The 13323-nt window shown below is 38.2% G+C and overlaps 1 protein-coding gene across 1 annotated transcript in view; it reads left to right on the top strand.

Moving 5' to 3' along the window:
• The window catches only part of MYRFL (myelin regulatory factor like), a 74578-nt gene that overhangs the window by 30456 nt on the left and 30799 nt on the right, over positions 1-13323 (top strand). Inside the window, exons 10-14 of the mRNA XM_037886615.2 lie at positions 1408-1518; positions 2375-2465; positions 6670-6870; positions 7261-7369; positions 10640-10749. Coding sequence (XP_037742543.1) covers positions 1408-1518; positions 2375-2465; positions 6670-6870; positions 7261-7369; positions 10640-10749 — 622 coding nt within the window. The remainder of the gene's footprint in view (positions 1-1407; positions 1519-2374; positions 2466-6669; positions 6871-7260; positions 7370-10639; positions 10750-13323) is intronic.

The raw sequence follows: 13323 nt of genomic DNA, 5'->3' as shown, positions 1-13323 counted from the left end.
GTGTCAGATGGATCACAAAAAAAAAATGTATGTACATTTTTGGAAAAGTTTGAAAAACAAAACAAAATAGACCTTTTAGCTGCAGAAGCAAAATATAATGTACAGCAGAACAGAACAAAAAAAAAAATTCTATAGGGGAGTAGTTTCTGTCTAGAAACCGGTGTGTTTATATCACATGTATCTTAGTAGTTTGACCTCTGTTAAACACTTCCCTTTTGTTACTAGTATAAATATTTCAGTTGCAATCATGGACTGGAATTGACTGCGTCCTATGACCTAACATTTGCTTGTGGTCGTAGAAATTTTGACAAAAACAACTCTTTCACACAGCAGTGTGATTTATAGGTAAATTCATACCACTTTTCTACATGGATAGAAACATCTGACCAAAAACATTTTGGATGTAGAACATCCCAAGAGAAAAGCAGCAAAATTCTATAATAGAGCTCTGTGTGGTTCAAAAGCTTCTCTCTAACCAACAGAAGTTGGTCCAGTAAAAGATATTACCTCACCCATTTTTTCTCTCTAATATCCTCGGACCGACATGGCTACAAAAACACTGCATGTCATATAGATACGACATAGAGAAAAATCGCCACATTAACTTTCAGAAAAGGTTACATCTCCTATTCAAAAATCCACAGAGGTGAACGCTGAATTGGAAAATGGGGGACAGATTAGCCCGTAGCCTTTTCCGCCATGGTTCTTTTTCTAGCTACCAAGGGATAGATTCTCAGCTGGTGTAACTTGATGTAGTGCCACTGACACTGAAGGAGTAACACTGATTTACACCAGATGAAAAGTGAGTAATTGGACGATTCTTTGTCCATGAAAAAATGTTTGATCAGATCATCATTACATGCGATAGTGGACACGAAAATGCAAATCAGATATAGGTAAAAACAAACAGGAGAGAAATTACGGTTTGGTTAATGTGTTACTGTAGGTTGAATGATCTATGGTAGTATCCTAAATTAGCAACAGATACCCATGTATGTCAATGGGCCTATTATGTGCAGCTATGTATGGCTCTTGGTGCAGAGATACTTAGTATATGAATATTACTAAGAACCCAAATATTCCCGCTCTTGATTGGGTACCATATACGACTGACTACATTCACCCCCTTACTGAACTACCTGACAGATTGTTGTGATGGATTGATTAATGTGAGGCTGATGTGCTTTGGCACCTAAGTTGAAAGGTGCCATAAAAGAAGAAAATGTGACATTTTTATAAGTGGGGGAGCATTGCACATGTACTGAGGTTCCTCTGCTGTCAGCTCAGTATATAAAATCAGAAAAATGAAGCATATTAATCAGCTTGAGCAAACTGCAGGACAATCGGAAGGGGTCTAGGTGGAGGGTGGTGGTTTGCCTCTTAACTTGTTTCCTTTTTCTGTTTTAGACTTGATCTACCAGCAGACCAGGCAACCAAAGTGACACTGGGAAGGTTACATTTCAGTGAAACAACAGCAAATAACATGAGAAAAAAGGGGAAACCTAATCCTGACCAAAGGTAGAGTGATGGTCCTCTGGGGGGCGGGAGTGTAAGGGGGGAGTGACCTGGCTTACAATGAGGCAGATATAGTCTGTGAAAGTTTGTGTTGCCAGCTCTCATGATTTTATCTTGACTTTTATGGTCTTTGGTGTCTTTCTTGAAAACCCAGCTCCTGAAGTTTTAGAATTACGTGAGAGTCTGTTTTCATTTTACTACCAAAAAAAGAAAAGTTTCTAGTCCTCATGGTTGCAGCACAAAGCTGGAAAATATCACCCAGATTATACTTTAATGGCTCGGAAACCAGAATGCAAATAAAAAGAAACCTAGATATAGAGTTTAAAAGCTTATTTATTTGTAGCCAATCTCATGAGTTTTTGTGGGCCTGATACATGATTTCTTGAATGGTTGGAGTTGGCAATACTGAAGTCTTTCTATTGACTTCAATGAGCACTGGCTCCAAAGAGTATTTAACAGAGAATGAACAAAACAGAGAGTAAGAAGTGTTAATTTTCCTCCCATTCTGCAAAATAAGTTGTATTTTAAACATACTACTATTGTTGGTAGAATAATTTGGCCAGAAAAATAGTGAGACAGTCAGAGTCTGGACCCCAAGAGGAGGGGAAACGGGGACTGGCAGGGTTGTAGGAGTAACCAGGCTGATGGAAGCCAGGGTGAGACCTTTATGTTGGTAGACTGGCTACTGTTATCAGGGCTCTGAGCTATGGCAGCATAGTATTAAGACACCCAAAATTATAAGGCAGGCAGTGACAGAAGCCCTTAATGGTCAGGGTGGTCCCCTACAGTCACAGATACATTATGCCTGTGAGATTATTTCAGCTTTCTTGTGAAATCATTGAAATTAATTTCATATTAGATACTTCATGCTGGTGGTTGGACTATATGCTGTCAGTCAGGACCAGTCCTATTTATTGTCTGCACATGTCTCTGAAAGGATCATTGTGAGGGTAGGTACAAGTTTATTTGAACCATGTTCTGATTTTCTTTTCACAAGGGAGAATTTTTTGTTTATTGTTGGGCAGCGTGCATTTTATAATTGTTTGTAGTACACATGGTGATTTAGGGATCTTCATGTTTTTTGAGGGCTTGTTGTGAAGCTATAAATAGTTCTGTATATCTGTGTGTGTGCATGTGTGAAAGATGGACATGTTTTAAGAGGAGTACATATTGAGAAGGGAGTGAGAAGACATTCAAAAATATGGGGAATTTTAGAAAGCTCTTGGATTGTTTTTAAATTATGCGCAGCTTATAATCTACAATAGGCACCTGATACTTTTGAACAATTAATTTTTGAAAAAGCATATGTGTTTGTATCATATTTAGGAAAAGGAATTTAGAGTAAGGGACGACTTTTGCTCTTGTCCTTTGAAGACCACATTTAGGGCAGATCCAATTGGACCCAGTTCTGCTCATTTTTACATATGCCAGGAATCCTTCTAAATAGGACTACCCATGCGAGAAATGTCTACAGGATGGGCCCATGAGGGGTAGTCTTCCCATGATTTTTAGACTGCAGTTCTATTTTATGAAGAGTAACTCAAAACGGCATCCTGAAGTTCCATATTTACTATCTCTTGATTATTTTTGTATCAATTGTGCTCAGTTTACAAATAATAATTTCTAACTTCTGGGCCTGCAAACTGTCTGAGGTTGGGAGTCAAAAACTTCCCAGTCCATGTCTCCTCACCCATGTCAAATATTCTGCAGGCTAATTTATGCCCTTCATGACACCTGTGCAGTCCCATTGCTTTCAACGGGCTTAGAACTGGAACTTAGTAAACAACTGTGTTGATGAGGTACAAGGTAGGATAGAACCCACAGCTCATGCTGTTGTAATTGTGTTGACTCTGCAGGGTTAAAAGGAGCTGAAAACAGTGAACCTTTATTTTTCTCATTGTAGTAAAATACATTTGACTCTGAATACACAAAAGGAATAGATATGCTAAATAAAAAGAAGCTATTTTTTATAATCACCATTGGACTGCACTTTAAAAGGAAAAGTTCATGTTCTTTTTTTGTAGAAATATTGAGAATTAAATAAGATGAAAGAGAACTAGCATGCAGAGCTGAAAAAAGAATAGATTTTGCAGTTCACTGTCAATGCCAACAAAACAAAAACACCACAAATTGTTTTCTGTTGAAACGCAAATGATTTTTTTTTAAAGTTTTTGGTGAATTAAAAAAATTCTGGGTGAACGAAACATTTTGTTTTGATTTTGAGCATTTGTAAACAGTTTTTTTTACAAATTTTAAAATAAAATTAAAGGTAATTTCAAAACAAAGTGATTTCAGACAGAAAAACCGAATCATTTAGTTTCAAAAAATGTCAAAGTGAAACATTGGATTTTTTTCCTCAATTTTTTTTTCAAAATGGACAACTTAGCAAAACCGATGTGAATTTGCTAAATGTTTTTCACTGAAAAAAGTTTTCATTAAAAAATTTCACCCAGCTCTAATTACATATGCCACTGACCTATTATCAGAAACATTTAATGTTTTTCTTTTTAATAACATACCTACTTCTTATATAGTACTTTTCATCAGTAGATCTCAAAGAGCTGTAGAAATGAGATCTTATACACAGCTACTATAGTCATGTAGTATTTTTTGTGTGTGATACATGTACTTCATAACAATTTAATAGTTTGTAATAACTAGGCCTAGGTCCTCCCCTTCCCCCTTTAGTTTAGCGGGGGGGGGGGGGGGCATGGGGCAGGGCGGTAATTGCTGCAGTCTGTTCATTTTTGTTATAAACATTTTTTTTAAATTGCCCAGGTGCTGAGAGCTTCGGCTGGGTGTTCTTTTGTGGGTGGATGTAGTATACATTTCTATAAATCAACTAATGAGGTCTGTGCTACTTTATCTCTCCTGTAGCCTCTGTTTTCAGTGCTCTGCTCCCATGAATAACTCCAGTGCCTGCCTCTGCTACTGCCCCTAGTTTTTCCAAGCAGTAGCAGCATGAAACTGATCTGAGTCTTGGCAGTTTTTCTGTTGCTCAGATTATTTTGAATAGCTGCAGTAAAACTGACCCCAGTACTATAATTCTGCTTTGCTGCTGCTTGGTAAAGTAGAGCTGTTGGAGCTGTTTGCAGATTCAGGAAGACAACTGCATTTTTGCATCCAATTCACATTTGGATAATTATCTTATGAACCGTAAGGGCTAGTATCTAAATTTTTGCTTTAAATAAAAGCTTATGTTCTGCAGAAGTTCATGGTTTAGGCTCCCACACCCACCAGATTTTTTTAGCACTTGTGCCTATGGTGCCAGTCAAATAAATAAATGATTGAATGGACAAAAATAGAGGACTGAGAATGTAAACAATGGCCATATCAGTAAAAGGACTATAGCAGTGTTCTGGTCTGATATGTTTGCAATGGAAGGCAGGGTCATGTATATAAAGACATCACTTACTGCAATGTGGCAAAACTTACTGAATGCATCGCGATGGGAAAAACATACACTCTAGTCCACCATACTGCAGAGTTAAAGATTAAAGAACTACAAACTGAGTAGTGGTTAACAGGCACATCAGCTCATGCTCTAATTGTGACAGTTAGAAGTGCACAATTCTCTGTATCACAGATGGTGTAGCCTTGCAAAAAAACAAGGCCTTTATAAATGAGTGCTGAGTTTTTGGCACATTGGTATTTTGTTTAGATCCACATTTTAATGCCTGAATTCAGTGTTAATTTTTTATTTTTAATAAGGAAATAAACAAAAAAGCATTAGGATTTTTGTTCATTGAGCTTTTTTCTCTGAGAGCAAGATTAATTTTATTTGATTAATGTAAAGTAATAGAGTTCGGACAAGGGGTAGTATTTTGTAGAATGTGTGGACATGCTTATTTAGGGGTCCCTCATTGAAAATGACAGCTGACTTGACTTGTGAGTGCAAAAGTTATATATATTACAGATGGTGACTTCTCCAGGAACTGCTGTTTTTAAACCTTGCATGTCTCCAGGCCTATGCAAATATGTTTGAATATGATGGAAATTTCCATGTCTCAGTTGATAAGTGGAATTCATCTGGTAGCTTTGATTTGTTGCAACTGCCATTCCAAAGTCAATTTATCTATGTCCACTTTAATCAGCAATGTTGTTATCCATGCAAAAAAAAAAAAAAGTTAAGCCGTTAGAAAATCTCATTGTTCTATTCTTTTCCTGAGGCATCTTAATAAGGTTTTGGTTGTTCAAAGCACTTAGGGGTCATGGATTCAATACACTGCTTAATTGTTGTTTTTTTGTTTCTGGAAACATCCTCGAGCTGCTAAGTGCTTTTCAGACATAAAAGAAGGCTGAGTCTCGGTCACAAAGAGCTTAGATTCTAAAAGACACAAACAGGCAAAGGGAAGAGGAAATTGGTACAATGTTGTAGTTAAAGTAGCACTTTGGAGCCCTTGTCCTGGACCCCATTGTGCTGGATGCTGGACAAATACAGAACAAAAAGATAGTCCTTGCTCCAACCAGTTTACAATAAAGAAGTGGTAATCAGCCACTTCAAGTAATATAGTTGTGGGATAGTTTCGTAAACATAAGTTATTCCTAGGTACCCACAATGTGGACAACAATGTACCTTCAGTCTGATTTACAGTTCAGAGTGTGTGCATGTTGGGAATGCAGTATGCGTGAATTCAAGCCCAAACCCACCTCTTATCTGTTCAGAACGGACATCGGACAAAATACAAGGAGAGTGTCTGAAAATGGGTAAAAAAAAAGAGAGAGAGATCTGTATGTTCAATGGGTTTCTTTAGGGAATGGGGAATCTTTCGAGTGAGATGTGTTAAAATCTGCCTTTCTTTCTCTTGTCCAGTGTCCAGTCCTTAGTGAGCTAGTAGGCTAGAAGACAGTTTGTTGGCAAATCAGAAATGATTCTGAGGTCTGATCACAAACCTAGTTACCTGAAAAGCTTTGAAGTTGACCATCTTCCTTAACATTATAGTAAAATGTAATACAAGAAAAGGCTTTGCGGGCACTGCAAATGTTCTAGATGGGAAACATTTCTTTAGAGGTTATCCATTTTGATGTGTCAAAGTTCAAAAATGTAGTTTAAATGTGAAAGATTTGTATGGCATTTCATATTCCTTTGGTAAATTGGATAAAGCAATAGTAAATCTGTGCTACTGTGTCTTTGACTGTAACAAATGTTTTCAGGCATCTAACCCTGGGCAGTTTGAGAATGACAGTGATGTGTTGTGGCAGCGAGGACATGTTCCAGAGACCATAGTCTGTCATGGTCGAGTAGGAATTAACACAGATGCACCAGATGAAGCACTGGTCGTCTGTGGAAATGTGAAAGTGATGGGGACAGTCATGCATCCATCTGACAGTCGAGCAAAACAGAATATCCAGGAGGTGAGTGAAGTGGAGCTTTTAGGGCATTTACATTTACACCACAGTGCATGTATGAATTATCCTTCTGACACACATGAAGTAGATTCTATTATCCTAGACACGTTGGAATGTTGGCCTTAGGAAAGTGAATGCACTGCTTGCATTGTGGAGCCATCCTGTTTGAACTGGGGGGCGGGAGGGACTTTGAACTTGGATGAGGCTGTGTCTGTAAATGAAGTGGTTTGACTGAAATGTAACTGGGAATACAGGTAAAAATAACAGCTGGTTAATGTTGAATAGGGAGATGTTTGATGGCAGCTGTGTCATGCTTCTCAATATGCTTGTGCAACCCTTGATGTGACTCTGATCCTTAATATTGGAACATGTGAAACCTGGTCTTTGTGCAATTAGGTTGATACAACTGAGCAGCTGAGAAGAATAGCGCAAATGAGGCTCGTTGAGTATGACTACAAGCCTGAATTTGCATCTGTAATGGGAATAAACAATACCCATGAAACAGGTATTCAATCAACTCTTCTTCTATTCTAGTGTCTGTCCTCTTATATTTGTATGTTGTATCATAATGATTAATTCCGTGGCATTCCTATCTCATTTTTAGGATCCTAAGGCCTTTTGCAGTGTTTTTCTTTTAAAACTGATGCGTATGAGAGTATGTGGGTGTCTGATTGTGTGTGTATATGTCTCCATTTTAGTAGATGCAATCAGCTGACATTTTCCACGGTTGGTCTCGGCCCAGAGGTGATACACCTTTTCTAAGGCTTTAGCCAAATTGCTTCAACCATTTTTGTGTGTATTTGAGCATTTAAAACATAAATCCATATTATTATTTACCTGTATTACCATGGTACCTAGGAGCCCTCATCATGGACCAGGATCTCATTGTGCTACATACTGCCTTACATATATAGGCTGAAAATCTGTGCTTAAAACAAAACAAAAATGTCTATTGAATCTATTGAGACTTGGCTTCTTTTGTAAATCTTGTGGAGATCTAAGGTCCAAGACAGGTTGAATACCGTCATGTCTCTTTTCCTTTGTCTATAAGTGATAAGTAACAGTCAGCATGGACTTGTCAAGAACAAATCATGTCAAATCAACCTAATAGCTTTCTTTGGCAGGGTAACAAGTCTTGTGGGGTGGGGAGCAGGGGCAGGGGGAAGTGGTAGATGTGGCATATCTTGACTTTAGTAAGGCTTTTGATATTGACTTGTATGACCTTCTTATGAACAAACTAGCGAAATACAACCTAGATAGAGCTACTGTAAGGTAGGTGCATAACTGATTGGAAAATCATTACATAAGAATGGCCATACTGGGTCAGATCAAAGGTCCATCTAGCCCAGTATCCTGTCTTCCTACAGTGGCCAATGCCAGGTGCCCCAGAGGGAATGAAAAGAAGAGGAAATCATCAAGTGATCCATCCCGTTTCCCATTTTCAGCTTCTGGCAAAGTTTGCAGATGATACCAAGCTGGGAGGGGTTGCAAGTGGTTTGGAGGATATGATTAAAATTCAAAATGATCTGGACAAACTGGAGAAGTGGTTTGTAGTAAATAGGGTGAAATTCTATAAGGACAAATGCAAAGTACTCCACTTAGGAGGAGCAATCAGTTGCACACATACAAAATGGGAAAGGCCTAGGAAGGAGTACTGCAGAAAGGAATCTGGGGGTCATAGTGGATCACAAGCTTAAATATGAATCAATGGTGTAACACTGTTGCAAAAAAAAGAAAAAAAAAAAAAAAAAAAAGCAAACATCGTTCTGGGATGTATCAGCAGGAGTGTTGTAAGCAAGACATGAGAAGTAATTCTTCCGCTCTACTCTGCACTGATTAGGCCTCAGCTGGAGTATTTTGTCCAGTTCTGAGCACCACATTTCAGGAAAGATGTGGACAAATTGGAGAGAGTCCAGAGAAGAGTGACAAAAATAATTAAAGGTCTAGAAAACATGACCTATGAGGGAAGAAAAAATTGGGTTTATTTAGTCTGGAGAAGAGAAGACTAAGGGCCGGGGGGACATAACAGTTTTCAAGTACACAAAAGTTTGTTAGAAGGAGGAGGGAGAAAAAATTTTCTCCTTAACCTCTGAGGATGGGACAAGAAGCAATGGGCTTAAGTCGCAGCAATGGCGGTTTAGGTTGGATATTAGGAAAAACTTCCTGTGAAGGTGGTTAAACATTGGAATAAATTGCCTAGGGAGGTTGTGGAATCTCCATCATTGGAGATTTTTAAGAGTAGGTTAGACAAATGCCTGTCAGGGATGGTCTAGATAATACTCAGTCCTGCCATGAGTGCAGGGGACTGGACTAGGTGAGCTCTCGAGGTCCCTTCCAGTCCTATGATTCTATGATCTGACTTCTAGTTGGTTATTTTTGATTTAGTATTTGTAATTGTTTTTTTCTTTTCCCTTCCTCTTCCTTTCCATGTTGTTTTCTCCCTTCTTCCTCAATGTTCACTTCGAATCCGTAGCTTCTATTTTTACCCCTGTAACCTCTGTCTATGCTGTTCCTTCCTTCCCATCCACTCCGTCCATCTGCACTATATGAAACCAAATGGGAAGAGAAATGTTTCACGTCACTGTCTTTTCCCTGCCCTTTACATGCTCTTCAACTTATGTGTAGCAAATGACAAATTGCAAAGAGCAGAAAACTTGTAATTATTATTTGTATTGCAGGAGCACATTCAGACCTCAGACAGAATCAGGACCCATTGTGCTAGGGAGTGTCTAAAACATATAGTAAATTACAGCCCCTGCTCCAAATGGCTTGCAAATCTAAATGACAAGAAAGAAACAAGTTGAAGGAGAAGGAGCTTCCTCATAGCCAGTAGGATGTTACCTATTACTCCTCCTCATAATACAAGAACAAGTCAATGAATTGGAAGGGCAGCAAATCTGCATGATCATCTGGTGGTGATGAGTTCCATAGGCTATTGCAGAGGCCAAGAGTTTGGCAATTTTATAAAGGATGAGACAACTAGAACATTATATTGGATGAGATTAAAAATTAAGGATAAAAGCCCTCTTGTTTCAGAGAATAAGCCAGCCTCTAATTGAAGGGGAAGTTGGGAAGAAACTTAAGCATCTGATTATGGCCAATATCAGAAATACAGGAAATTGGGCTAGGGACCCACCTGGTCTGTCCCTATAGAGCAAATTCCATATTTCTAATTGAGCCATCCAGTAAATAATATCTATATGTAGAAGCAGATAGTAGTTCTAGATAAGGGAGTGTATGGTTTAGAATGGTGAAGACTAAAATGATAAAAACCTGTAATTAGAGCTGTTTGAAAATTTTCTGAGGGAATGTTTCTCCATCAGAAAATGCTTTTTTGTCAAAATTGAAAAATTTTGGAGAAACATGCCTGGATATGGGAAAAACAAGCAAACCAGAATGAAGCATTCTGATAAAGATGATTTTTCTTTCAATTTTTTAATTTTATATTTAGGTAATATAAAATACAAAGTCAAAACTGGAATGGAACATTTAGATTTTATCAAATAAATGTTTTGATTTACCTGCAATAATAATAATAATAATAATAATTAATATATTTTGAATTTTGGTTCTCAGGAAATTTGTTTTGTTCCATTTTGGAATGGAAAAAAATCAAAATTGCAGAATTTCCTACAAAAAGGAAAATCTGGTTTCTGCAGAGCTCGACTTGTAACTTTTAGGATGGCCACATTAGGGAGAATACAAATTACAATCTGAGAGTAAATTGTTTGTTTGTTTGTTTTTTTACACTAGTTTTTCATTATTTTGCAAACAGGAATAATAGCCCAGGAGGTGAAAGAGCTTTTACCGACAGCTGTAAAAGAAGTTGGAGATATTACCTGTGAAAATGGAGAAAAAGTAGAGAACTTCCTCATGATTGATAAGGTATATTATTGGTTTACTGCCATTCATTTATACAGTGCTATGGTACTGGACATGAAACAAAGACTTTAAGACAATGCGTTTTTTAAAAAATTCAGTAGCAAATGCAAGTGCTTTTTTGCCCAGAATCAGCCACATAGGTTTTGGCATTCAGAACTAATTTGCTTTTTTTTCCTTTGGGGAAAGGAAGCTCTGCTCTTGAACCATATTTTTTTATTAGTCCAGCTGCAGGACTTGGTGAAGATCACCCCCTTGGTTTTCTCACCCCTTGGTTTTCTCACCCCCCCCCCCCCCCACCCGCAAACTCACTCTCTATTACCAGCAGGAGAGTGGGTTTGTGTGTGGGGAGGGGAGAGGGGGGGAACCTGGATTTGTGCTGGAAATGGCCCAACTTGATTATCATACACATTGTAAGGAGAGTGGTCACTTTAGATAAGCTATTACCAGCAGGAGAGTGGGGTGGGAGGAGGTATTTTTTCATGCTTTGTGTGTATATAAAAACATCTTCTGTATTTTCCACAGTATGCATCCGATGAAGTGAGCTGTAGCTCACGAAAGCTTATGCTCAAATAAATTGGTTAGTCTCTAAGGTGCCACAAGTACTCCTTTTCTTTTTGCAAGTAAATAGTTCTGGATTCTTTAAATACCTGTCTCTGTTAGTCACTTTTGGTCTTCAGTGTCTGATTCAGAGTTGCTCCCTTCAGTTCTCATTAGGGAGTCATGTGAAGAGGTCTATGTGGACAGTAAGGGCCTGATCCCGCATGATGATGTGTGTTTGTAGACCGCTGCCCCCATATGGAGCCCCATTGAAGTCAGTGGGGTTCAACATAGGCACAGGAGTCTGCACACATGGAGCCTAATATGCTCCTGCCAGTCAGGGGTATCTTAGTCAGCCGAGAGAGTGAAATTTCATCACGCTAACTTGATCACTAATTATTAAGGCTCACAAACAGGTAAGAAACTTCTGCTGGACCACATATTTTGTGTTTGTCAAGATGCAAATGTCAGTCTTTCAAATTTGAATTGATCTCCCCCCTGTAGGTATTTGACTAAGAGGTTTTTTTTAATTATTTGAAATCTTAATATAGTAGTATTTTAATTGAGAGATACTTAAAATGAAGTGTGGTCACACAAAATTTGGATAGAGATGTCTTAAGATTGGCTGCTCTAGCTCTACCGCTATTACAACAAAAGTCGTTTGCGTCGGAAAGTCTGAATTAATTTAATGGTTCCTAAGAAGAATTAAGCTCTTGTGGTATTTTACTTCACAAACTGGTAACTTTCTTATTCTAATCCTCTTGCTTTACACAAAACGTAAAAGCTAATTCTGTATGTGGTGTGTGAAATTTCTCTATCTTAGACCATTATCATAACTTCAAAATCCTACAGGAAGAAATGTGTATGGTACACAGAGAAATTAACATGCTTTAATGATGAAGATAATGCTGTTAGGTTTGCACTATGCAGTGTCCTGCTATATTCTGATTTGTTGTGTTTCATAAATGTGTAGTCATAAGCTGAATGTTGAATAGTCAGAACAGTCTACCTTAGAAATCAAAGTGTCATCTCTTCTAGCCTCTAGAGTGACAATATCAAAAAGCAGATCTTACTGTGGAGGGTACTTATGTTATCATAGATAAAGATTATAGATTTGTGTGCATAAACCTGGGATTTGAGCAAAACTTGATTTAACAGGAAAAATTCTGCCAAAGTGAAATGAAAATTAGTAGGGAGAAGAGAACATTTATACATATTGGAGGTAGTTACATTTGGTCTGAACGACAGCATGGCTATTATCCCATATTCATTGTTAACTATGTTATTTCAAATGATTTTTTATTCTGTATTTTATTGAAACTGTTGTATCAACCAGGCAAGGTACTAACAAGCTTCAACAGGACTTTATTTTCAAAGTGGAAACCTCTTTACCAAGCTATTGCCGCACCCTCTGTAGCTCTCTCCCAACCTCTCAACTTCTCCCCCCTCCTTCCTGTTTCCTGTCCTTTGACTCCCAACAGCCAGTGCTCTCAATTCTAATAATTACAAGCAACATCTAAACACCACATTCCCTCCTCTCTTAAGAAACTCTCCCAATTAAAATAAACATTATTGTTCTAACCACAGGAACAAATATGAAACAAGACACTATACTGTTGGCAGAAATATTACACTGAAAACACTGTAGATACTACATAACATAGTCTCTAGTCCAGACAGGTTGTTGTCTGGTTCAGAGAGGCCATCTCTCAAGCCCTGGTTCCAGTTCAATGTCTTGTTGTGTTGGTACTACGGTGAAGTCATCCAATGCAGCCTGGGTGTTGGCATAATCTCCTCTTGGTGCATAGGCAGGTGCAAGATAAGAAGCATTCCATACCCACCCATCAGAAAGTCGATAGGTGTAAGGTCCCTTCTTCTCTATGATTTTAAGAGGAGCTGTGAATTTATGGTCCCCTTTGCATAAAATTCCAGGTTTTCATACTCTAATGAAGGAACCACACTCAAACTTTGGTTCCTTAGCACCCCGCCACTTGTCTGTGAAAGCCTTAGACTTTGCTTGGTTCTGTTCAACTGTTTTTT

This window comes from Chelonia mydas, chromosome 1, assembly GCF_015237465.2.
Source record: "Chelonia mydas isolate rCheMyd1 chromosome 1, rCheMyd1.pri.v2, whole genome shotgun sequence".
NCBI lineage: Eukaryota > Metazoa > Chordata > Testudines > Cheloniidae > Chelonia > Chelonia mydas.
Note: the sequence above shows the minus strand (reverse complement) of the source record. Positions and strands in the feature narration are given on the sequence as shown.